We start from the raw sequence: 27571 nt of genomic DNA on the forward strand, positions 1-27571 counted from the left end.
CTGCACATGCATGTAATCATGTGTACATATAGTTCATTGGTGTTTAGGTGAGTGTTCTATTAGAATTTTGGCAAAAAAAACATAGGCAATTTCTATTATGATGTAGTTCATGATGTGTGTGTGTGCATGTGTGTGTGCGTGTGTTTGTGTTGATGTATGGATGCATGCACACATGTATGCATGCAATGTAATTTATATATGCGACATCTGTCTATTAGTTTTGAGTCTTATATGTAGGTGCTTTGAAACATCAAGCATAATACATATTATAAATAGGTCAAAGATAGACATAGTAAGTAAGACAAGAATTATTTAATGCAGCAGCATAGTAAAATAGATAAAAATTAAATATTATGTATCCATACAAAAACAGTTAAGCTGCAAAAAAGGTGCAGCCTTTAAATCCTGGGTGAAAAAGTTGTGAAAATGACTGCAATGATTTTAACACCTATCAGTTTTAATAATGCACCTCTATAGTCATTAACCATCATTGCAGCCATTTCATGGCCGCCTCGTTTGAGTTCACAACTTTTTACCCAGGATGTTTAATGCTGCATCCATTTTTTTGGTGTTGGGCTGATTCCCACTTTTAAGCTACTTTTTTGCCCTATTTTGCTGATAGTTAACCAATATACTCGATTGTAAGTTGGCGTACTCCACTAAAAGTATATACACCTATAAAGCCAATGATGTGAGGTTGTACACTTACCTCAACTCATGGCTGCTAATCAAACAAATGGGCTAGGGCTCCAACCAGCACTGTTTATGAACTGCTGGCTTTGCGGTTATAAATAAATGTGACTGGATTTTGGAAAAACGATCCAAATCGCACATTAGAAGTTCCGAGATAAACGGTTTTAAAGAATTGAAGCCAGCATAACTCTCCAAGGATAGCAAGCACGCGTATGAAATTTACACAAAAGATGCATCAATCTGTTACCTTTCAAGCCACTTCCAGTACTTGTAGCTGCTTGTACAGTTTCCCGCCAAATAAGATAGAAAATCTGAGCAGTTGGACGAGCGAAGTAGTATCACGAGTGCTCACAAAGGGGTGGAGGTTGGGGGGTGGAGGTTGGGGGGTGGAGGTTGGGGGGTGGAGGTTGGGGGGTGGAGGTTGGGGGGTGGAGGTTGGGGGGTGGCGGGGAGGGCAAAAGATAGACCTCAAAATGGAGGCAGACCACGATTGGAGTCCAGACACCAGATTACAGGGCTGTGCTGGCTCCTTAGTGGCTGATATGTAGCAAAATCAGCAGAGAACACGTCTGGCCAACATTATAAGGCTGTCCACCAGTAAACCACTGACTCTTGCCAAGCCAGGTCCTACACAAGGCCTGAAACCGCCATTTGAGCACTCCACACCACCCAGAAAAGACGTGTGTAAAAACCAGCCTCGTGTAGTTTGAGTAGTGCTGAGGGTCAAAACTTGTAGTACGATAGTGTAGCTATCCACTGGTGGTGTTAGTTTGATTTTGCCTGATGTGCGATTTGGATCGGTTCTGTGAAATCTGGTCACAAATAACCTACTCTAAGTACATACATGCTGGAGCCTTTGACACCAGCCCTCCAGTAGCATTGCAGTTGCTGAATTTGAAGTCGAATAGGCTAAAAATCTGCTGGCCACAGCCCGTTACAACAGATTTCTGATTATGGTTAAAGCAGCTAATTATCAGTTTCTACCGGTCACTGATCCTATATTGTTGGTAAAACTTTACTGTTTTGCATGGATTTCCCATCTTTTTGTATTTAATGCCCCAAAGCCAGCTATAAACTGGCTTTGAGACTTGTCTAAATTTCTCTTAACTACAGGCACAATAATGATTGTAGAATATTGCTTTTATTTTTGTAATACGTTATAGCTATATACTATATATATATGTGAGGGGGCATAGGAAAAGGGACCTATAGTGGTTAACATGAAATTTGAGTTATGCTAATCAAAGAATTCTACAACTCACCAGCTATTCATATTTCAAGTCAACACTCAATTGTTTCACATAGTTATGAAGAATTTAAATACAAGTGTGATTTCCCAATGTATGTAATTTACTATAATTACCTAACAATAAACGGAAATATACTGACTATTACTCAAAAGTTGAAAAGTCTCTATAAGTCCCTTTTCCTATGCCCCCTCACATATATTCAGTGTATTTTGAATATCCAAAACCCAGCCATAAACTGTTTTTGTAGTTTGTTTTGCAAATTTCTTCTATCTACGTATACGTACATGTATAATGATGATTAATGGAAGACAAGATATTACAAGTGTTCAGTGTTGGGCAAGTTACTTTTTAAAAGTAACTAGTTACATATTACATATTACTTGCAACTGAACTATTTAGTTACAGTTACATATTACCCATAAAATAAAGTAACTGTAATAATATTACATATTATATTACTTTGTGTCCACACACTACAAAAACAGGTAATATAACTCAAGTTACTTTACTTACAAGTGTAACGCGTTACCTAAGTAATATAGTTACTGTAACGAATCTAATATTACGTAATATTATTACTACAAGTAACGAAGTTACTAATCTCGTTAGTAATCCACTGAGTAACGCCTAACCACAATGAAGTAATGAGGCCTGCTGAATGAAGCTTATTCACCAGCTTCTTACTTATAACCAACATTTGCACATTTCCCAACAACGTAATCATGTCACGTGATAAGGCGGTAGTTTCACACGTGACAGCTTAAGGCTATTTCATTATATTACTTAGTTACCACAAAAGTAATAATATTACGTAATGCGTTACATAAGTAGCGCGTTACTCCCAACACTGCAAGTGTTGCATTCTTTGACCATGTGTATTTACTGTTGGAATACCCTAATAGAGCATGCATTTGGGGGCTTCTAATAGAACAGGCATAGATTTTTCATCAGTAATTATGACCAGATCTGTGAAAAGGAGCCTTATAGCCTTTCCAAATTCCCAAGTTGATGATTCATAACTCATCATGTGTTTAACCTATTGTCTTAACATTGCTTTCAGGAATAGTGCTATTTTAATTAGGAGTGTAACGTGACCACATTTCAGGCTGGTACCATACTCACAAGTCAAGTTATGGATTGCCAAGTACATGCAATTTGAAAGGCTATAAGACCCCTTATCGTAGATCCGGTCACAATTATGAACTTTTAGTATTGTCAAGAGTATTGTGTAGCTTTTTTTTATTTTAAAAGAACCTTTTTGACGGTTTACCCTGCATGCATGGCAAAAATCTAACTCGAAGAATGTTTACCAGATTTACACCAGACTTGATGTGCAAATTCACCTTAATGCATTTTTAATGTATGTCACATTTTACAGTAATCAAGTTGTGCATCTACATTTTATACTGGTTTTAAATAGTGCATAAAGAAGAAAAATTAAGCCCTAGGAGAAAATGAAGGGAAAAAGCTTAACTTGAAAGATTACATTTCACAAATACATAAAGTGATTGTGCTGAATTTTGGAATGTCAGATGCTGAAGGTAGCCGGCAGCTATAATCCAAAAATCGTGTGCTTTTGAGGAGGGACCATGGAGCTATTCTCGATGAAAAACTTGCTTCTTCAGTCCAGCATAACCCGTGGTGTGGTACATCAGCTTTCTTGGCCACACAACACACTATCAAGTGTATTAATATGTATATGATGTAGCAGAAATAAGTGAGTTGAGTAATTTAAATGCTATAACGAAAAGGTTAATTGAAAGTTTATAGACATTTATTACACAATACATTTCTTGTTGTGTTGTACAGGCTCATGACAGGGCAGCTCACAATAAAGACCCATATTAGTGGCTGTTATAGTAATCGTTTTTGGCATGGCTGTGGGAATTGCTTTTACAGTGTGGTTATGAAAACTCATGATCACTTGTCTCATCAAGCCAACAAGTCTGATCCAGAAAGCAAATAGCTATGATCATGAAACTGAACTACCCAGCTGATAGTTACCAGTGTATATACATGTTTATAATATACAGAGCAAGAGAATGCATATAAAGCTTAAGCTGTTCATATTAATTGTTGCAGTTTTAATGTTTTCTTTGTTATGAGCATTAAGAACACTATACCACAGCTACATAGCTATATTACACATAATATAATAAGGTGCAATTTTACAGTCATCAGTGAAAATCCAATTCATAAAGTCAACTTGTGAATCCTCAAAAATAAATGAAAACCACTATAGTTATCATAGCTATCGTAATGTATGCACACATTCAATCTGATGTTAACGCTTATGTATGTGTAAATTTTGCGTATTGATTCAGAGCAGCTACCTTAATATTATACAATTGTCAATAAGTACAGCCTAGTGCTGGCTATGGGTCTATCTCCCTGTCAAAACTGAGATCTTGGAACTAAGATGGTTAAAATTTAGTAAGTTAAAATTTAGTAAGACATACTGCATAACTAAGTAGATAGATAATAAAGTAATCATGAATATTTCAATGGATCTTGACCATTTATTAACCTACATCATGCAGAAACAGAGATCTAGAGATAGCAGCTATATTATTATTATACATGCATTCATGCATATATATACTGTGAATACAGATAATAAATACAGATAAGTTATACCTAAATACAGATAACTAACTCATTCTATTCTTTGTTGATATGATGTTGTTGATGGTGTTGGTATGCAGAATAAAATGCAAGGAATGATATTGTCTGTACCAGGGGCGTAGGCAGGATTTCCAAAAGGGGGGTTCTGCCCTAAGTATAGAATTTCGTAGGTGTGCACATGTAAACATGTGTATTCTTATAAATTCATTCGCAATAGCGAGTAGAGGTACTTGAATTCCTCTGCCTGAAGACCTGTAGCTACCCATTTCAGTGGATTTGTGTAAGTTAATTCAGTTCTAGTTAACCAGTATCACGATTTAAAAAACTTAACTCTGAAAAGGGGGTTCGTCCGAACCCTTTGAACCCCCCCTGGCTACGCCCCTGTGTACAGGTTGATAGTATAAATTAAGCAGTGACGGAGGAAGTAGTTGATATGAAAGGGGCTGACCATGCAGGGGCGGAAATGAACTGAGGCACTACATTGTCTCTAGTTTGGTAAGGTGCAAGAGACCAAAAAAAAAAAAAGAGGTCACAACCAGCTGACAATATAGCTGCATGCCCACCTCACCAGCTACGAATTTATACTGATAAACTACATAAAAATCATTACATAGCTCACTACACACTGCTCTAATACTGCATGTGACTGCTTTATTAGAGTGACTGCTCTATTAGAGTATCTCGATCTTGATCACGGTTTTCAACCCCACTCCAAAAAGGATAATTCGCGTGATATCATCCCCCCCCCCCCCCCCTTTCCACCGCCTATGAAATTAAGTATGAATTAAGGGACCAATAATATAAAGGATATTCTCTTGGTGAAGAATTTTGTGGAGCAGTTGTAGCTATCTATAATTGCAACAGTGCACGTAGCTAGCTAACTGACACACATTTAAAGACGATGCCTTTTAATTTTATTAGTCACTAGCTAGGGACCTGCAAAGAAGGTTACTGTGTAACAGAGAGTCAGAAACTTGATACTAAAACTCGCGGGTGGCTTGATCCACTAACAGTTTCGTGCAGTCTACGGGCAAGTGCCTCACAGAGGCGTAGCTAAGGGGGGGCATTTGCCCCCCCATCACTAAATGATTTTTTTTTAAACCTTCGTCACAAGTTTACCAGTATTAAACTGACACGCAAATGACTGTAAATTATGTACACTACTATGCGGTATCACCAGGGGTTGCTAGTGAATGCACACACACAACATTCAACTCGCTCGTGGATCCATCAAACGAAAATATTAGAGACATAGAGTAAAGTATCAATTTTCGGACAATATGATGTTCGGACAGCTGCCATTCACTTCCTGGGAATCCTGCAGCTTTGGTTATTGTACCAAAAGGTAGGCTACACCAAGCAATAATTATCCTCCAATAATCAGCTTTGTATGATTAAAAGCTTAAGAGTTACAGCCAATGGTATGCTTAGTCCGATAAAATCTATGCTCGGATAAAACTATCAGTAGTCGGGCTTTGATTTTTACTACCAGTAAACAATGTCCAATTTATTTCAAATTTGTATGCAATATACCTGTACTCATTAGCTATTAATGGCCAAAAAATGATTTCGCTATCTTTAGCATAGAGGGAGTACGAGCCTCCCAATTTTTAGCGGTATTGTCGGACGCCCTCCGCTTTAATTTAGCCATGCCCACCAACAGAGTTCATGCTTTTTGCAACAAATGCACCAGTGCTAAACCACAGAAGAAAGTAAATAAATATCTTTCAAGAGTAGAGGTGTGTTTTAAAGTTGATGCTCAGGATATTTCTATTGGAACGCAGTATTTTTGGCTCCTAAATGAAGGAGATGCACGCTAGGTGGAAAAATGAAATTACGAGGCACAACTTTCTGACCAACCACATTTGTTAGTCTTGGTGCCTCAATCGCGAATACCACCTAGAAATGAAAAGATGTTCCATTTTCTACCTTCTATGGATGCACAAAGCAACATTTTCGTCCCTTTTGTTTCACCCATATAAGGTAGAGAAAGAAAAGCCTTTCAATTTCCGTGACAGTATTTGTGATAGGACACCAAGACTAGCATATGTAGGTGGTAAAAAGGTGGTTTTGCATAACTTCATTTTTCCACCTTGCGCGCATCTCCTTCATTTAGGAGCTAAAAATACTGCGTTCCAATGGAAATATCCTGAATATCAACTTTAAAGCACACCTCTACTCTTGAGAGATATTTATTTACCTTCTTCTGTGGTTTAGCACTGGTGCATTTGTTGCAAAAGCATACAAACTCTGTTGGTGGGCATGGATAAATTAAAGCGGAGGGCGTCCGACAATACCGCTAAAAATTGGGAGGCTCGTACTCCCTCTATGCTAAAAATAGCGAAATCATTTTTTGGCCATTAATAGCTAATGAGTACAGGTATATTGCATACAAATTTGAAATAAATTGGACATTATTTACTGGTAGTGAAAATCAAAGTCCGACAACTGATAGTTTTATCCGAGCATAGATTTTATCGGACTAAGTATACTATTGGCTGTAACTCTTAAGCTTTTAATCATGCAAAGCTGATTGTTGGAGGATAATTATTGCTTATTGTAGCCTACCTTTCGGTACAATAACCTAAGCTGCAGGATTTCCAGGAAGTGAGTGGCAGCTGTCCGAACATCATATTGTCCGATAATTGATACTTTACTCTACTTCTATATTTAGCCTAGATTACTCGCGTGATAGAACATTTTTGAATCTAAAAAGAGTGATCCTCTTCTCCGCGGCAGGAGTCACAACTCACAAGTGACAAAGGAGACCAAATGACGCTACGAACCTACTGCCTACGAGATGATAAAGTGTTAGCTAAATAAATGTACCAAGTTTATTTTATCGAGTCGATCACACTGGACGTTTGTATGTACGGAAGTGCAGTCTGTTTTTACTTTGTCAGTCAGTCAGTCAGGTGGATCAGTCAAGCTTACAAGTTCTGCTAGCAAGACAGGTGGGATTTCGTGCAATACATGGCATTTGAATTTCGCCGAGTGAAGTGAGTGAATACGTCATCCTGTCAGCAGTGTGCTAGGACTGCAGCACAGACTGTGGCTAACGTAAAGTAACCTGTATTTGCACTAAAGTATTAGCTCTATACGGGACTGTGGATGAATTTGTTGGAGTACAGTTGTGGCACGTGCGATGATGCTCGACGAATATAGCTACCCCGATTGGAAGCAATCAGTACTGAAATAGTTACGTATAGCTAGTTATTTAAGCTGTAATAATACAACACCGTATGTTGGCTAGCCCACCATTGGGTCATTAGCCTTTTTTGCAATCATGAATGATTTTGAGTGTTTCGTGGGGGCATGCCTGCCCCTCCATCGCCTTCTGGCTAGCTACGCCCCTGGTGCCTCAGTGCGGAACTTGGTGTCTGAAGTCTCTTACTAGCTTGGAGGAAATGCTATATGACAGTGGAAGATTCATCAATCAACTTCAGACCCCAAAGGTTTACCGTCTGACGCATTAACTTGCCACCCGCCCTGTATAGTCACGTGTTTCACGTACACGTGATAATAGTTAGTGTTCACCGTCGTTGAGTTGCAGTAGTACTGGTTTGTATTTCCGATACTATACTGGCTGCCATACAGGCGACTCGGTTAAAGGGTGAGGCTTGCTTACTGTCAGTAGCTATGTACATGTACGTATATAGCCGCGGCTACACAGGCCAGCTCAGTGGCTATATCGTCAGGAAGTTGTTGCATGAGTAGCTATTTTGTTAAACAAGTAAGGAAGCTAAATGTGACTGACCACACCACAGTGACCCCACCATACCGTGATGCCATTTCATATTAGCTATACTGTACCACGGAAAACTAACAAAAAGGCCGGACACAGCAAATAATAATAATAATAAAATAGTACATCAGTGTAGCTACAATAAGTCTTGCTTAACCACTGTATATAGTCAAGTTTATTTTTATCATATTGCAGACCAGCCACTGGTAACTATGTCGCAGTAACAGTAGCTGTTTAACAAGCTGCACTTTAATTTGTGATCTGCCAACTTAAAAAGAAACCTCTAAGTACTGTCATTTTGGTAATTGCATACTTCACTGAAAGACATATACTGTAGCTATCACCGTGACACCGAAGTCAAACACATACTCTTGAAATTTTACAATAGTGGCATAATCTTTAATGAATACTAAATGTATTGTAATGGAGAATCAAAGTGAAAATATCACTGATACTGTTATTATTCGCTATGTAAACAGTATAGCACTTACAACATGCAATGTTACAGATTTCGGGAATAATAGTGACAAAATAATTATATAGCTATTCATAGGTATCAGGTAAAGAATAATGCCAAAATATATGACAATTAGCTATAAAATTTGACAAGTTTGTGGTTAGAAATCTGTGATGTCAACAAGAGTTAAGTAAGAGCAGTTATATATATTACAGATACCATGTACCAAAAATGCTAGCAGACCCTGTATGTATAAATGTAATATTTTGTTGTCAGGTAGCTATATAGAATCCAGCCATAGAGAGGCATAGGCTACTAGGGCTTACTTTTAAGAAAACACACACACACACAAAACAGTGTAACCATGATACGTAGAAGTACTCCAATATAGAACAGCCAGTGAGACCTATCACCACCTGCAACATTTTAATAAAGGTATTCTCCAATTCAAGAGCAAAGCTTTCCTACTGTAGTGAGCTATTCATAGGGTGCTGTTTTCACCCCACCGTGTCCTTGCAGATCAAACAGTTTACAGTAACAAAAGAGATTGTCCCTTTAACTGTCTCTGGCTCGTTTGTCGTCACTTTCCCAAATGAGAGGGTTAATTATTGTAGAGTTTTATCATTCTGTATATTAAGTAGGGTGTTTAAGGTCCAAATGATGGAAAGTTCATTAATAATTATAATACATAATACTGAACCTGTGCAGGAAGAGAAGGGCTTTGTTGTACTTTGTACAAATTACATGCATGTGCTTTGTTCAGAATATGCATGCATGTGCTTTGTTCAGAATATGCATGCATGTACATGATATAGCTGGTGCATACATGCAAGTTGGCAAAGTCTTACAATATTTTATTACTACATCTAGATGGAGTTTGAAGATGTGGATTATAAAATGGCTCCACTCCTATCTCGTTCTGGCTATGATCAAAGTATGAACAAGTATAGAATTTGCACTTAAATCTTGTATGCATAATTCCTACAGGTACGACTGACCCTGCTAATTATGCCTCTAAATCTGCAACTGTCGATAAGGTCAAAGCACTGCCAAGTCATCAAGTAGCAGTTGATACTACAAATACTGTTTCTCCATCAATATTTCATGAGAATAACGAGCTCCATCCCCTAGTAGTGCCACATTCTGCGAATGATGGCATTAAGAGTGATAGAGTAGTAGTGATGCAGGTAAATGATTTGGTAGGTAGTAACACACACATACACACACACACACACACACACACACACACACACACACACACACACACACACACACACACACACTTGTATGTACACACACACATGTGTACACATACACTCACAAATACATGCACACATGCACATCTATTGCGCTACCTACTGTCTTTAGCTGACATGCACATATAATATGTGCCACAAAGAGAAGTTCTAAGAGTTAGGCTTTATCTTGTCCCATATATCAGAAGATAATATCTGACTATGTAAAAAAAGATTATGTTATAGAATGTATTATTATTTTGTGCAAAACATTTGCACATAGTTCACAAAATACTTGTTTATTAATGTACATACATGATAATGTCTATTTCTATAGCCAGGTAGAGTGACACAGCAGACGAAATGGTATAACCTGGATGACTATGAAGATACACTATGGTTGCTGTTTATATGTTCTTGCATTGCATGCTGTTTTTGCTTGCCACTGGCTATTGTTGCTTGTTTCTTAACTGGTTGGGTAAGTGAATATAGCATTTTAGATACTACTACATTATACTATACTTAAGTTAAACTTGTTTTAAAATAGCACACAAAACTATCAAAAGTGCCTTCAGATTACATTCTCAGTGTGTAACATTTTCCCAGGTTAGAAATTCCTTACAATGCATGCTCTCAAGTTTAAATCTCCAAAGGTACATACACAACTATCAAACAAATTCATACATAAAGCGATGGCTATTCCATATCTGAGAGCCTAAATTTACCCAGTTTCTTAGTTGTTTTCTATAAATAGCATGTTTAGCTCTCAAAATTACTAAGTCAGTTTACTTTCAAAATGGCATGTTTACAGCCAGCAAAATACCACTAGAATGAATTCAAGAAAGCCTGATTTTACAAAATTCCTTGTTTGCCTATTACTATAATCGTGGTATCAATTATGGTCAATACAATGTCTTGTAGAAATTGTGATTCAACATACACAGTACACTACTAATATTAATAATTCACATGAGGTGCACATGGTTGTCCTAGATATTGTATCATCATTTCTACACTCATGCATCAAGCCCTACCAATCATAGGATCTGAATCACAAAAATCAACACTCATGATACAGCTAAGTAGTTTGGAGCTATTTAACTGTTTTACATAGTTGTAAACTTGTAGGTTATCAATCATAGACTTTCATCTGGTCACCCAAAATTCCTGATTCACCCCCAAAGGAGAAATCCTAGAATAAACACTGTGACTAGAGCAGTCAGTCAAATACTCTAATAGAACAGTCACCACACATAGTGCTACCTTCATAGTTGCTGAGTATAATATGAAGAACTAGCATCTGCAGCACTATCCCATGCATGGGCACACTTAGCCAGCTAAGGATATTTTGCAAATGAAATGCACCTGGTCTTGTGTATGCCATTCTTAAGGTCCATAACTATTAGCTATAGCTAGCTCAACTACTCATGTCTGTCACTTATTCTTGATCAATGTAGTCCACTTAGAAAGCAGTATGATTTAAATATTTGTGTATAAAACCACTCCACATCAAAATTTTTAGCTCTGAAATAGCTTTAGCTTCTGGGGGTGTGCCCTCCAGACCCCCTGCTCCATTTGGCTACTACCTTGGTGCACCCCCCCCCCCCCCCCCCTCCCTGCCAAACCCTGAATCCGTCCCTGTTGTAGTGACTTGCTAGCAATAATATTATAGTATTTTCCTATTGCTGTGAACTCTGTAATAATTGCCAGCATTTGAAAGTTCTTATTGTTCATTCATGATCATGCACATATTGCAGCCGTTAATGTAAAGACTTATCATAATACAATATTAATGTAGTAGCTAACTATGCAGTAATCATGTGTTCTTGAAAGATATTTTAATAGACAAAATGGAAAAAAAATGCTCTGCATAAAATACACCATAAGTGTGTATAATATTCCGTTTGACATATGTTTTATTGTTGGCAGGCTTATGATAGGGCAGCTCATCATAAAAATCCTCGTCCTGTAATGATAATGGCATCTACAACAATTTTTCTCAGCATTGTGTTAGGGATTCTTTATACTCTGATTTATATCCTGCATAAGTATGCTGCGTAAAGAGCTCCTTCAACTTATCATCACCTGTACACTGACTATATATAGAACTATGCAACATCATTTGTCTCTGTCAACTTTATCGTTACCATTGTCATTATGCACATGTATGTACATTAGTTTTGTCATCTTGTTGTGTAACAGTGGTGTACGTCTGTAATATCCTGATGTGTGTCAACTAGTACTAAGGAGAACTGTTGGCCCAGTATATATGTGACTGGATTTATGGAAAGGTACCTTTTCCGCAATTTTACATACCAATGACTCCTTTTACTGATTAGTGGGCTCTTAGCATCAAAATGTAGTCAGATACTGTAGCTATAATCATAAAACGTTCAGGCGATTATATGCCATGATCAAAAAGTTATGATGCTTCAAAGTTCAAAAAATGGGTCAAATTTTGTGCGTGAAAAAGGTTCCTTTTCGCAAATCCAGTCACATATGAAAACATCAGTTCTATGGTGTATAGGTGACCTGATTTTGGAAAATCAGTCTTAATATCATGCATGAAACAATTTAGAATTTTAAATTCATTTCATTACCATTAACATTAAACAAGACTACAATATTATGAACTCTTATACACGTAGCCTGTTTATATAATTCACAGAATTTATCTCTGTAAAGCTGAATGGAAGCTTACAACAGAAAAACTTTTATAAACTTAAACACTGCATCTATTATTATTAATGATTTCATTGCATAACCCATGCATTTCATTTGTTATATTTATACACTAATTATAACTTACTATAATTATGTTGTTATATTGCTATTTTCTTTCATTTAATTTCACTAACTTGCTGGATTAAATATTATGAATATACAGTTGTATGATCCTTATGAACTGACAATAATGCTACTCTATATGTGCTACTATGTTTTTTGCTGATCCCATTATGCTGCACATTTGTGTGCAAACTTCCAATTAAAGGATTAAACTGAAGCTCAAAAATACAGGTGTGTAGCAGCATATAACTTCACATTGAAAATACGTAATAGTATGCAAGGGTCATTAGTAGTATGTCAGTGCTCATTATTTGGTTTGATAGGAGGTACAATTGTAAATTTTTTTCAAAGGCTTAGACTGCTTCAGAATTATTATTATTTTGTAAAACTTTTTTATTAAGGCTTTACAACACAAGTGCTGAAGGTCTGTAGAACACTTGGTCCTACAGCCTGTTTAAAGTTATTTGTGTTTGAAAAGATGGAAAAGGAGCATGACTGGACCTGGGCAGCCTTGAACCTGCAGCCATCCGATTAACTATGTTAACCACTTGACTAACCTTCAACATGTACCACTGCTACCTGGATTCTACAATGCTAGTAGCTCTTCACCTCCCACAAACTGGTGTTAGTAGTGTTAGTTTGGAAAATGTACCTGGTCCCGGCTGCCCCATTGTGTTTAAAAACTAACTTGTCCTAATTTGAGGTACAGGACCTTATTTTCAATGAAATACAATGAAAATAAGGCCTTGTAGATAGACAGATACTTGACGTATTAAATAATTATTCCGTGGGTTTCTGAAGATGTGACAACCATCCTAATTTAGACCCAGCTAGCACTATCACATTTCCTTCAGATACTTCGGAACTGCTTCAGAGAAATTTCAGCTGGGAGATGCTTCAGAGCAATTTCTCTCGAGATGCTTCATGTCTTTTTTATCCGCTTTTTTTGCTCTGCTTCAGAGTGGTGTGGCCAGCTTATGACACGAACATAACTGCATACTAACATACCCTCTATACACATGTCTGGAGCCGACACTTGCTCATGAAAAGCAATGTCCAGTTTGAGAGACACACCATTAGTCTGGATAAGCATTATGCTGAAGATCTGAAAATGTGACCCTATTTTGGAAAACCATACATTTGGGCACATGCAAAATTTGTGGGAATGCTCAATTGAAAATTTCAGTGATTTTTTAAATTAATTTTTTGCTCTGATAAAGCAACTATTAAGCCTTCTTGCTGTGAAATTTTACACCTTCTTTATTCTAAGAGATATACTCAATTATATCAGACCATGTAGTAGTTTCACAATGCATGGGACATCAATTAACTTACAGAAAATTGGCCAGGCCAATGTGCCCAAATGTATGGTTTTCCAAAATAGAGTCACAAATGTGCCCATTCAAAGCAGTAATTCAACACTCCTATCTGATCGAGAGGCGACCCTTGCTAGAAAAGTAATAATATGTTATACCACTCACAATGGAGAACTGACATTGACTCGTGAAAGAACTTCATGTCACCTCTCCATTTGAAGAACAGCAATGAAATTTTTGATAGGCAGAAATAAATAACATCATTTAGCTATCAGCAGCATGTAAGCAATGTACATAGAGGTATCGATGTATGAAAGTAGTACAAACAACAGCACAAAAGTAATATTATATGTCAGCAATATACACAATCGTAACAACAGCAAGTAAGCAACATCATCTTAATGTAACAGCAGCAAGTAAGCAACATCATCTTAATGTAACAACAGCAAGTAAGCAACATCATCTTAATGTAACAACAGCAAGTAAGCAACATCATCTTAATGTAACAGCAGCAAGTAAGCAACATCATCTTAATGTAACAACAGCAAGTAAGCAACATCATCTTAATGTAACAACAGCAAGTAAGCAACATCATCTTAATGTAACAACAGCAAGTAAGCAACATCATCTTAATGTAACAACAGCAAGTAAGCAACATCATCTTAATGTAACAGCAGCAAGTAAGCAACATCATCTTAATGTAACAGCAGCAAGTAAGCAACATCATCTTAATGTAACAGCAGCAAGTAAACAACATCATCTTAATGTAACAGCAGCAAGTAAGCAACATCATCTTAATGTAACAGCAGCAAGTAAGCAACATCATCTTAATGTAACAGCAGCAAGTAAACAACATCATCTTAATGTAACAGCAGCAAGTAAGCAACATCATCTTAATGTAACAGCAGCAAGTAAGCAACATCATCTTAATGTAACAGCAGCAAGTAAACAACATCATCTTAATGTAACAGCAGCAAGTAAGCAACATCATCTTAATGTAACAACAGCAAGTAAGTAATTAAACGTATCAACAGTATTAAACAATACACATGCATATTGCAGCAGTTTGCAACTATCCTGCCTGTTAAATAATTATTTGACAGCATTGTGCATAAAACGAAGAAGGCACGTGCATGCATCTATATAGTGTGCTTTACTTCAAACTACGTAGCTGTACTCCCCCTAAAGCAGCATTGCTACTGTAATCACCCCTACAAACGAATGTAAAAGTGGGAAGTTAGAGAGGAGGGTAACACTGATTCACACAATTTCCACGTGTTACGTGTGCAAGCATACTAATCTTATTATTAATTGTCCTCCACAACTGATTGCTTGGTGTTGTTGTCATTGTCAACATTAGCTTGGCTTAACTTTGTGTGCATAATTTTATTTTTTTGGTAGTTAATAAGTTAATAATCCAATACTGCAGATTTTAGCTTGGCCAGCATCATTGGACAACATAATTGTGTCATTCAAGGACGCGATGTAGCCTCACAAGATGACCTTGTAATATCTACGTTGTCACATCAACACATGCTACAATACAAATACTGAATAATAAATGAAAGTAATAATGAAATGATCCTATATTATTATTATATTGTTGCACACAATGCAAGTTAAAAACATTGTGATTTAAATAATTATAATTGTACATAAACACTCAATGGTATACAATTGGTGATTGTAATGTGAGCATTTCAGAGTAGAGGAGATTTGATCTTACTATTGTGCAGGCAAGTAATATACAGTAAGTATATGCAAACTTGACATGTTATGTAGAGGCTTTGCCATACAATCTATATTATTACAAACTCCCAGCAAAATATGTACTTTGGTGTGTGTACTTTTATTAGTATGTAGTTTCTGCTACAATTTATTGCTCTTGTCAATGAGATTATCTTTGCTATTAATTTACGGAATCTCTATTTGGTGCCTGAATGTAGCCATTAAACAACTTTTTAAGTTGTTAACTATAGCTATATAGCAATATAGAGCAGACTGAGGAAGTTGCATTGTGAGCCATGTGAGGCATTTATTAATTCAGCCATAGTAGACAGTTCAGTGTGCACACCACACTAGTTCAGTGTGCACACCACACTGCTATTTGATTAACAAGAAACCAAAAAGTAGCCATAGCAAAATCGGAGATTGACTAAATGAATCTATAGCTATGTGTGTATAGCATTTTAATAATAATTGTGCTGCTATATTATATATTATTAGCACAACATGTTCATGTTGTGTACATGTTCAGTTGAATTGGTTTATACCTGCAAATTGAATATAATATATATATATATATATATATACCTTTCTGGGATCTCAAATGGGGCAAGCAACTATGCTGGTTCTATGGTTTCTGTTATATTTTTTATTACACCAATTAACACAGATAAGTACTGCTTCCCACCTTATCAATAGCACATGTTGTGTAGTTTAGACATTGAAGTTCTGTTTAGTGCAAATCTGAATGAAATATATACTCTAACGCATGCACAAAATTAATTGTGACGCTACAAAACACTGTAACTTTTACACTAAAATTGATCCTTTTCCAACAGCTAATTGCAAAAACTCTTGCAATGGTTTGTAATAGCATTATCTTTAAGAGTATGGAAAAGGATTTTAGGTATGGCTACTACGGCTTCAGGAATCCTCATTAGAGAAAATTGCCAAATTTAATAGCTCATTTGAACAAGTATATACTTCAACTATGCTTTTGTTTATACTTTGGTAGCACTGATGACAAAGTTGAAAAAGCATAGACTTAAAACTGAGAGGCCAGATCAGAATTGTAGAATCTCCCATACTTTTTGGCTTAAAACACTAAACTTAGTCTAATAGTCAGTACTTCTACCTGAATTTTAAGTACAACAGATGCAAAAGAGTAGAAAGCAAGCAGAAATCATCATTTTGCATGTAAAGCCATAGGAATTAATAGCATGCTCCTTAAATAACTCATTTGTCTATTGGGCCACAATTATATTTCTGCTCCATGACGGTTGCATAGCTACCAGTCTTCTTTTTTTAAGTAGTGCACTACACTTGAAAATTTGAAATTCAAGAAGTAATGAATTAGGCTTAAACATAATATGTCTATATGAGCAAAAATAAATTTTTGTTTGCACAACTATGTAATGATTGAAAAACAAGGACCAGAAAAATAATATTGTTGAGATACATAAGGAAATACACTGTTAAAAATGAAGAGTAACAACCACCCTAAAGAGTTCCCAGGATTTAACACCCCTGGAGAGTAACCAACACTCTGAAGAGAATAGCCATTACTCTGAAGAGTAAGTGACACCATCTTCAGAGCATGTGTTACTCCTTTAGAGTAATGGTTACTCTCCAGGGGTGTTAAATCTTCCCTATAATGGGAACTCTTTAAGACTTGTGGTTACTCTTCATTTAACAGTGTAGTGATGTGGGTGAGAATGTTTATGTGACATAGCCTAATGTATTTAAATTTGTATTAAATGATGTATAATATTATGTATGTGTCTAGGATGACAGAGTTTGAAGAGAAAGCTTTACTCTTATCTGATTATGACAGTCTTCAAGGTAACCATCACACAAAATGGATATGGCTGTTTTAATTTCCTTTGGTGTCAATGCAGTTTGTGCTGGTGGTGCTGAGAAGACGCCTGGAAGTGTTAAAGCGAAACCAAATCATCAAACAGTGATTGATACTGCAAGCAACATAACCACTGTTCCTCCACCACACACCATTAATCAATTTTACCCACCGAGTGGTCAGTATCAAAGAACTGCAGTGGTAACCCAGGTAACTTAGTAGTTATAACTGCAGCTTGATACAATGTATCATGAATACATTTTAAACAGCATTAAGTTTTTGTACGTATCATTTATACTCAATGTAATTTGTATCTGTCCAAAATGTCCAAGTTGTGAAATGAGGTATAGTCTTGAAAAAAAACCAAGCTTGTGTAGCTAAAAGTTGTGAAATAAACAATTATTAAAGATGGCAGTCAATGTGATTTCTACCACCTTTACATCTCTAGTTTTAATTCTGCTTGTTTTTTTGCAGACTGCATGGCTGTACATATTTTGGTATGGATTTTACTTCTTTCTTCACTTACAAGCCCTTTTCTTTTAATACAGAATAACACAGTTTTTCCTGATGGCATTTTATAATTAACACAATGAGATATTTATAAGCATATTGCTCATTGCTCTAATATACAGTCATTTTGTTTTACCACATATAGAACAATGAGATTCAGAAGTCAGAACTGTTTACCTTCTGACATTTCTTATTGCTCGTATACAATGTGAGGATTTTGTTTAATACTGATTGCATATATTCACTCCCTTTCACTATAGGATAACTGTTTTGTAATGGAAATTATATTATCACTGCTACATCAGAATAAACCTTTGCATGTGTAATCATTCATTATTATAATTTTGCTTTGATACTTGACTAGATTTTAAAGTTGCAAAGCTTGAAAGCTGCACGCGTTACTAGTTTTACGACAGAACATTTAACTATTCAAAGACGATTATAATATAATTATGTATACTTATGCACATGATGTCCTATTTCTATAGGACTCAATGTGTTCTTCTATAAATGATCCTGTTTCTCTTTGTACAGCCAGTTGCATCCTATGCAACACAGCAGAACAACACATATAAACTTAATGATTATAAAGTCAAAATATACTTGCTTGTGGCATGTTCCTGCTTGGCATGCTGTATTTTCTGGCCTACTGCAATGGCTGCTTGTTGTCTAACTGGCTCAGTAAGTGGACATGCTGTAACTATAATATGTGAATAATGTACACAGCTATATGTAATCTGTGAATTATGCATATATAGATCATAGATCCCAAGCTATTATAGTATTTTAAGGCAGCACAAAGTTAATTGTGTGTTTCTGGTCCTAAAAATTTCCCAAAATTGATCAAGGGACTATGCATGCAGGCTCCCCACCAGGCTCTTTATTGATGTACTATAGTAGACACATTGTATTGTATGGATATTTTGGTAAAGAAAGTAAATTGATGTCATAAATTTAACAAGATAATATGTAATGAGCTACATGTTCACCATGCAATATAAAAAGCATGCACTACATAATATCATCATGACTGCACAATTCCTCCTCAAAAAATGACCATGCATGTTACCCGAAACATTGAATAAACTTCTACATAACCATTAACTAATGTCTCCAAGCACTTATAGATAGTACCCGTTCTTTTAAATCATTTATTTCTATATCAAAAGAATGAAGTTAGCATTGCTAAATAACATTTATGATCAATTGTTATCACTTGCTTTACTTTTTAGGCTTATGTTGCTGCAAATGATGGCAAAGATCCTCGATTTTACATGATTCTAGCCATTATAATGATTGTCCTTAGTGTCATTGTAGGAATTCCTTTTTCAGTGTGGTACATCACAACTCAACAAAACGAGTTTAACTCAACAACATCACACTTGTAGCTATGTGTACAGTGCCAATAACTGCATGTAGTTAATATAAATATATGGATAAATAAATCCATGAATTAAGTATAAAAATGCAATTATTTCATGTCAACTTTACTGAATTTGGAGGCTATATATATCACATAATGCTTACTAGGACTGAAACAAATACTATAATACTCAATAAGAATTGGTACTCGGATGGTGAAGTTGGTACTCGAGTACTCATTAAGATCATGTGACCCAGCTCACATGATGTATTTGTCACCAGGGAGTGACACAAAGAAGGCTGTAGAGTTTGATTGGCATAATTTTTTTGTCAGGGACACTAACATCAGTACTTTAATACAGTGTGTGTATCATTGTTGTTACTTGAAAAGCTGTAAACTATTAAAGGTTGGTACAAAACATGTCAAATGGGTATGACTACATGCAACTAGTGTTCGTGAGTATGATTGTTAATTCTAGAGAGTATTTGAATACTAAAAAAACCATGATTGTTTCAGCCCTAATGTTTACAATTATAGAATACACTCTGTGGTATTGCAGATTTTATTTTCAATTGAATGAACAGACTGCAATTATAAATTTTTACGCTCCCCCATACCTGGCATTACGAATTCTTAGTAGAGTGTAATGTAATGTTGTTGTATAACTACATGCCTAAGGTACTGTTGCTATATTTCACATATTTGAGAGCATTTTCAATGTAAGAGAAAAGTGGAGGCCACAATGTATTATTGTGGTATATCCCCATGGCCAAGTCCAGGGTGAAAAGTGTTGGTTACAGTGATATCATACCAGGAACATGTAGTCTCATCTACTATTATTATTGTTGTTTACCTAGGACAACTCAGTTGCCTTAAAAGTGAACTCTATATCTATCATCAGACAATAATAAGGCTATAATAAGATACATGTACCTAACAAATGATAGATACTACATAATGTGGGATACAAACCACTAGGATGCTCAAATTTTTGCATTGTATAGCAGCTACATGTTATGCATTACTATTCTTTTCAAATTGTCATGGCCTATACCCAGCTCGCCTGGCATACTATTACCACAAATATTCAGTATTAATACATTAATAGTGATTTAAACATTTCTACCTAGTGATTTCTACATACAAAGTAACAAAAGGTACATAACAGCAGCAGCTAGTTATGTACCTTTTGTTACTTTGTATGTATAATGCATACTTTGCATGAATAGAGGAGTCCAATATAATGGCACAGGGATATAGGGAGTATTAATAGTGATTTAAACATTTCTACATATTAAACATATTAATAGTGATTTAAACATATTAGTAATAGTGATTATAGCAATAATAGTAATAGTGATTTTGCTATAATAATAGTAATAGTAATAGTAATAGTGATTTTGCTATAATAATAATAATAGTAATAGTAATAGTAACATAATAGTAATAGTGATTTAAACATATTAATAGTGATTTAAACATTTCTACATACAAAGTAACAAAAGGTACATAACAGCAGCAGCTAGTTATGTACCTTTTGTTACTTTGTATGTATAATGCATACTTTGCATGAATAGAGGAGTCCAATATAATGGCACAGGGATATAGGGAGAGCCACAGAGGGTTCCAAGAGTCTCTGCTCTGAAATTTAGACTTTGATCCAGGTCCTGTCACCTTCAGGTAGTGAGGGTGGGGTATAGCATTGTTATTAATTACATTATTTTGGTGAGCCTTCAAATTAGTGTAAAATGATAATACACTGTCCACTAGCTAACTAGTTTTGAACAACTACAATACATGTCTTAAAGAATTGTAAACATTTCATTAGTGCATGTAACAGGTGAAAACAAAGCATTTTCCAAGTATTTGATTTTTGTTTCTCAGTAACAAAATAGCACTTTTAGATGAGATTGAATCTATTAAAATTCCTCTCAGTAAATAAAAAAGTTTTTGATTGCTGTAGTTGATAACTGTGCAACGTACATTAGAGTGGCTGACTGCTCTACTAGACCATATATTTAACACAAAATATAATGTATTCATAGATAATTATTCCAAATTAATGCTGCATGTGGTATGTGGATGGGGAAGGGGGTGATGGGAAGCAAAAAAATTTATGTTGCATGGCCTAGCCTAACACCATTTCGCTTGACAACACAAGAGTAATGAGTAACAGCAGTAAAATGACTACATTCATCCCTCAAGGAAGAGGGGTCTTGAAAGGTTTTCTAAAAGATCAAGATTGATAGCTATATTTTCCATAGTACAGTTAGGAATGATGATAGAATATTAGAAAATGGTATGTTGGCAATGCTTTGAAGTTCCATTAAAATAGCAGTCTCTATATCACGAAGAGACTCCAACATGAGTCTCTTATTCATTAAGAGACTCATGGCTAACCACACGCTAGTTAATTAGTTATCACTAGCTATGCACACAAGAATTCATTATTAACCAGAAACTGTTTTTACCAAACTGTAATAAACACAACAAGGGTACAAAGTCAAAAAGATCTAGTAGATCCGAGCTTCTTTTACTCGATCTATTTGAGATGATGAAAAGGGTGAACAAAATCGAGTGTCACTTGCTGTCGTCGTTGAGGCTGTCGTCAAGACGGACGTCACCGTTTGATTGCACACTGTAACAAAAGGCTGTAGCTTGCAATTACTCGAGCGTCGTAGTTCTTCCCCAAACTTAATCTCAAATTCCTGTGATGCTTTTACAAGCAACTCATCACTAATATCGTCACTGAGTCCGTACATAGTGTCACCCCTCACAGATAATGGATCGCCGGCAAACAAAGCTTGCTGTTCAAACGTTTACGATGCAGCTATAAATAGAGCATCATCCATCTCGTTGAGTTCGTAGCGAGTATAACGTGTGGCACTTTTAGGCTTCAATGTTGTATCTTCCAGAGGCTTTTCCACAACCTGGGTGGGCTCCACAAAATCTTCAAACTCCATTCCAACTGGCGAGATACTGATCGGCCTTTCTAAAATTGTCGCGAAATCTACGAAGCAAGGACGGGCTTACAACAGCATCCTTTCCACTGGTGCGATGTTCCATTTTCTAAAACAGTTAGACAGCACACACTCCAGCCTCTTCAAGGTATAAATGCTTCGTAGGAGGTGTTAGAATGACGCAATAGAAACCTCGGCTCCGCCTCGGTTTCTATGTTGCGTCATTCTAACACCTCCTACTCAGCATTTATACCTCGAAGAGGCTGGAATGTGCTGTCTAACTATAACATAGAGATGCTCTAATAGAACATTCAACAGTTTTTATCAACAATAGAATACAGGCAATGATCTGAGAGGTTTTCATGGGAATAGAATATTGTTGTAGACCAGGCATTGTATCTAATATTATAACAATGCAAAACTGATCTAGTTTGCAGCTTTTTAGTCTGAGGATATAGCTACATAGCTCCTTCATTTGTAATTAATTTTGTATTTAATACTTAGGTATACAAGATGGATCCTTAATTTTAGTGTCATATTTTAATGCTTATATAAGTCACCACATTTCGACTAAAGAGACACTTCTCTATTGTTGTTCATTTGTAACACAGTGTAATGTCTTGCAGAGCTCTAATGCTAGCTATGAGGCATCTAGATGAAAATTAGGTCATGTCATGTTTCACAGGTTATGTACTCTCTTGTAGTGACCTGGCATATGAAAAAATAAATTAAAATTTCTGGAATCAATTTCTAACTGTGAGTTAAAATCTTTCTGAAGTAGAGTGGGAGCTATAATTCCCTTCACTTTGCTGCTATACTTTACGATTGTTTACACAATATTGAGTGCAGTATTCAACTCTAATCTAAGGCTTTAGCATTTATTTTAAAGGGTCGTGCTTAATTTTGAAAACCACATACCTGTGAAACATAAAATTAATTTGTCATCATGCAGGGTCGGATCCAGGATCCCCTAAGTTAGGGCATCTATACTATAATTATAGTACAGTGTGCAAAGCAAGCTCAGCATGTGGTCATTGTGGAGCATGCTTTACCTTGGGAGGGGGTCTTGTGGTATGCCCTTAATTTAAAGGAATTTTTTTTTTTGTAAATTTATAGCTTTGAACCTTATTGAATAAGCATTGTGAGCCACTTTATTTTTCAACATAAAGGACACAGCATAGATGATGCAGTATGGTTTGAGTTCAAAGTTGACATTCAATGCCATTGGGTCCAGGAGTGATCTTTAATGATGGATCTTCTTTAGAGTAGTTGACTATACGCGTATAAAGCTCACAAACATGACTGATAGTACCATGTATAGCCTTAAAGCTTTACGCATCAAATATATACAGAATCAAATAACAGCCATAAACAACCACAAATTTTGAGTTTAATCTGACAACAAAACAACTACACAGAGGACGCTCTAAGCGCCACTAAAACAAAAATCATTTTGAGGAGGGCAATAAGCCGATCTCAGTGTAATACAGTGAATCATCATTGTGCTGTTAATAGAATAACATGTACGTGCCAAACTAGTCTGGTGAAGTTGTGTACACCAAACTGCAACTTATTAATTTCCCCCAGAATTCAAGCACTTGTTTACAAAACAACATTGCCTTGAAGCTTATGTGAAACACGTTCTGAATATCTAATGATCCCCATCATTTTCAGTTTTGAATTGCGACTACATGAAATACCAAATATACTTAAGTAGCACTTAAAGAGCGTCCAACCTCCTCTGACAACTACATAATTATGGCCTTGTTGATTATCTCACATGATTGTACATAACCCCTTATGCCTCACCCCTGGATATCTCTACACTTTTTGGCTTATGTGTGTAACGTGCCGTGCTCACAGTTAGCTAATAAACAAATTTTTTGTTTTAATTGAATGGCAAACAAAGAATGTAGATGAAAAGGATGTAATTGCGTGAGCAGTTGAATTTGCTGCTGGTAAAAATACCATAACTTTGAAATGGATTATCTATGAACTTGCATCAAGTATCAACTTGTGTCTTGGATAAAGATCTTCAATTTGGCACCTAGCTTGAGTATTGTATGGGTGATATATAGACAAAGGTCACTATTATTGAGCATAAAATGAACTGTAGAGTACACTAAAGGTCAAATCTACGATGGCTCCATATTGCAACCTCATGGTAGGTAGGTACTATGTGCAAAGTTCCATACTTTCTTGCATAATATTTCACTATGCTGCTCTACTAGTAGAGCTGGACGATATACCGGTATTGTTAATAATCTGTGATATTTAAGTCATACCGGTTTTGATACCGCCTGTTTTTTTTTTAATACCTTCATACCATCTGGGCACTATGTCCTCCCTGTGGGCCTGTTTCATCCCATATTTAAGAAGGTAACCAGACATGTGACTATGTTTGTAGGTAGGTACTGATGTAGTCAACTAACCAAACTATGTAAATGTGGTAATTTGTACCTGAGGTTTGCTGAGCTACTGTGGTTTTGTTGAGGTAAATGGCAGTTACTTTAATACCAATGGCTTTACCAATAATACCGTGATATTTAGTAATACCGTGATATTTAGTAATACCATGTAGAAGGTATACCGTTTGCTATTTTTCAATACCGCCCAGCACGAGGCACAAGATTTTTGCATTTTTGTTCCTATTGAAAGTTGACTCTAATAATTACAAGCTTAAGAAAAGTTAGGAATTTTAAGTTCGATTAGGGATCATAGAAAAAAGTAGGGAAACAAGGGAGGTCGCCTACACCTGCAGATATACTAGTGACCATTTAATCCCTATTTCAGTCTGTACACAAGAACATGACTGAAATAGTATTATCATGACTGGTGAACCACGCATACCTCATAAAAGAAAGGATCGCACCAGAATTTATGTTTTCGTCAGAACACATGCCCCAGCTATCTAATATGGCTGACTCTATGCTCATCGGGCTAGGGTTGGTCCGGCTTCATGCCAGGACGCTTGCTTCACTTGCTCCAACCCTAGCTTGCCTCAAACTCACCAAAACCTTATTTCATTCAACTAGTGTGTTTAATTCTGTAGTCCATGTTGGTGTCAATAGCTAGTGGGTGGCTCTAATTGACACCAGTATACCAGTGGATATAGACACTTTGATCAAATATTGCTTCGAAAGTGCAGTGGCCATTACACTTTGCTTTCAACTCTGTTCAGCCCGTTACACAGCGATACAAACAAAAAACAGAAGAAGTGTCTCTGCAATCAATCCAGTCACCACGAAAATATGATTAGCACGCCCCAACTATCTGCCTCAAAAAATGCAGTGGTCATTATGCTTTGCTTTCAGCTATGTTCAGCCAGTTACACAGCATTACAAATGAAGAACAGTGTTAAGAGTTGCCTCTGCAATCAATCCAGTTACCACGGAAAATACAGACGATTCCCATTTATAAATGCACTGCAGGGAAGCCATGCATCACACTAACTGTAAATCGACACCTTGGGCTGTCAGTAAAAAGAAACGGGACACAAAGGAGGACAAAGGTAAGTCCATGATACGTGCATTGTACGTACTGCGGTATGCCAAAAGGCACATCTCAGGATGAAGCGACATCAAACATTGACAAAATCAAGCCCATAGCCTTAGCTGTTATAATTTACACTTGCCTGAAGGTATCAGGCAGGCAGGCAGGCAGGCAGGCAGGCAGGCAGGCAGGCAGGCAGGCAGGCAGGCAGGCAGGCAGGCAGGCAGGCAGGCAGGCAGGCAGGCAGGCAGGCAGGCAGGCAGGCAGGCAGGCAGGCAGGCAGGCAGGCAGGCAGGCAGGCAGGCAGGCAGGCAGGCAGGCAGGCAGGCAGGCAGGCAGGCAGGCAGGCAGGCAGGCAGGCAGGCAGGCAGGCAGGCAGGCAGGCAGGCAGGCAGGCAGGCAGGCAGGCAGGCAGGCAGGCAGGCAGGCAGGCAGGCAGGAAATAAAACTTAAGAAAATGTCATATACAAACACAGCTCTTTTTAAAATATAAAGTTTATAAGGGTGACAAATACAACTATTTATCAAAGTGAGATTACACTACACATAAGAAATTTAACAAAGGTTATGTTAGAGTTGGTGTGTAAAAACAACACATAAACATACCAACATATAGCTACACTACATTATTATATGAACTTTCATATGAAGTGCCATCATCTGTACCTAAACATATAGTGTCATTATACAAATACAGGTTGTTAATTATTTGATTTCCTCATTGAGCGAAGTGCCTTTTCAAACAATCTTTTCTCAGCTATCTCATCTTCTGTTCTTGACTCAGAACGCTGCAAATATACAATCAATCAATCAAGACTGCAGTAGCATTGTATAGCCAAGGCAAGCTGGTGCAGGGTCATGGCTGACAAGTGTGTATTTTATATATAGGACCAACAAATGTGATTACCATGCATTCGTAACTCTTGTCATGCTTGGACAAATATGGACCACTTTCAGTCGAAACTCTCCTGGGGTAGGACACTTCCATACTAAAAATTGAGCTAAACTGGTCAAGCCATAAATACCTTTAAAAAAATTTTTTTTTAACATTTATAATTCTCCCAATTTTCTTCAAATCCAGATGTAGTACAACAAATTTACTTATCAATATGCACACAGACAGATTAGTACTGGAAAGTTACATGCAATTTTTGAAAAGTAATTTGTGCAATGCCTACTAGCAATGATCTGTGTAGCTTTTCCAAATATGTGCAGAAGATATTAACTTTGTCATCAACCAAACCTTTCTCATTGGCCAGCACTTCATGAAACTGCTCACGATAAACCATCAGTGTACAAAAAAAAAAAGAAATTGGATTAAAGATCTACATGTTATAACATAAAACCTAATAAGAGCAATCAAAATAGTCTAATAGAACAGACACAAGCATAATTTGTCATAGACACTGCCCAATCTGCATTTGGCAAGCCCTTACCGATGAAACAGAAGTCCCACTGAAGATCAAGGAGTTACAATGTGAAAACCAAATATAGGAGGACCTCCATTATCCAAACACTTGTGTGCCAGTTGAATCATAAAAGCATCCAGATAAGCAAA

The 27571-nt window shown here is 36.6% G+C and overlaps 3 protein-coding genes across 8 annotated transcripts in view; 2 read left to right on the plus strand and 1 right to left on the minus strand.

Moving 5' to 3' along the window:
- Positions 1 to 8071: 8071 nt before the first annotated feature.
- On the plus strand, positions 8072 to 12246 carry LOC136251737 (uncharacterized). The gene is made up of 5 exons (XM_066044161.1): positions 8072 to 8181; positions 9641 to 9704; positions 9758 to 9957; positions 10343 to 10483; positions 11935 to 12246. Exons 2-5 carry the CDS (start codon positions 9641 to 9643, stop codon positions 12064 to 12066), a joined length of 537 nt encoding a protein of 178 aa, XP_065900233.1. The 5' UTR covers positions 8072 to 8181; the 3' UTR covers positions 12067 to 12246.
- Positions 12247 to 15762: 3516 nt separating this feature from the next.
- Positions 15763 to 19694, plus strand: LOC136249361 (uncharacterized). 3 transcript variants are annotated; one of them, XM_066041325.1, is made up of 5 exons: positions 15763 to 15844; positions 17620 to 17675; positions 17732 to 17898; positions 18733 to 18879; positions 19431 to 19694. In XM_066041325.1, the coding sequence occupies exons 2-5, from the start codon at positions 17621 to 17623 to the stop codon at positions 19584 to 19586; spliced, it is 525 nt and encodes a 174-aa protein (XP_065897397.1). In that variant the 5' UTR covers positions 15763 to 15844; position 17620; the 3' UTR covers positions 19587 to 19694. The 3 variants fall into 3 exon arrangements, with proteins under 3 accessions (XP_065897397.1, XP_065897399.1, XP_065897398.1); XM_066041326.1 differs by having other exon boundaries at positions 15780 to 15858; XM_066041327.1 differs by lacking the exon at positions 18733 to 18879.
- A 6779-nt stretch (positions 19695 to 26473) lies between these two features.
- LOC136249363 (serine/arginine repetitive matrix protein 1-like) overlaps positions 26474 to 27571 on the minus strand; it is a 107135-nt gene continuing 106037 nt past the window's right edge. For all 4 annotated transcript variants that reach the window (XM_066041331.1, XM_066041328.1, XM_066041329.1 and 1 more), the window contains one exon: positions 26474 to 26801. In XM_066041331.1, the coding sequence (XP_065897403.1) occupies positions 26715 to 26801 (87 nt within the window). In that variant the 3' untranslated portion in view covers positions 26474 to 26714. The remainder of the gene's footprint in view (positions 26802 to 27571) is intronic.

The sequence above is a fragment of the Dysidea avara genome, chromosome 3 (genome assembly GCF_963678975.1).
Source record: "Dysidea avara chromosome 3, odDysAvar1.4, whole genome shotgun sequence".
Classification (NCBI taxonomy): domain Eukaryota; kingdom Metazoa; phylum Porifera; class Demospongiae; order Dictyoceratida; family Dysideidae; genus Dysidea; species Dysidea avara.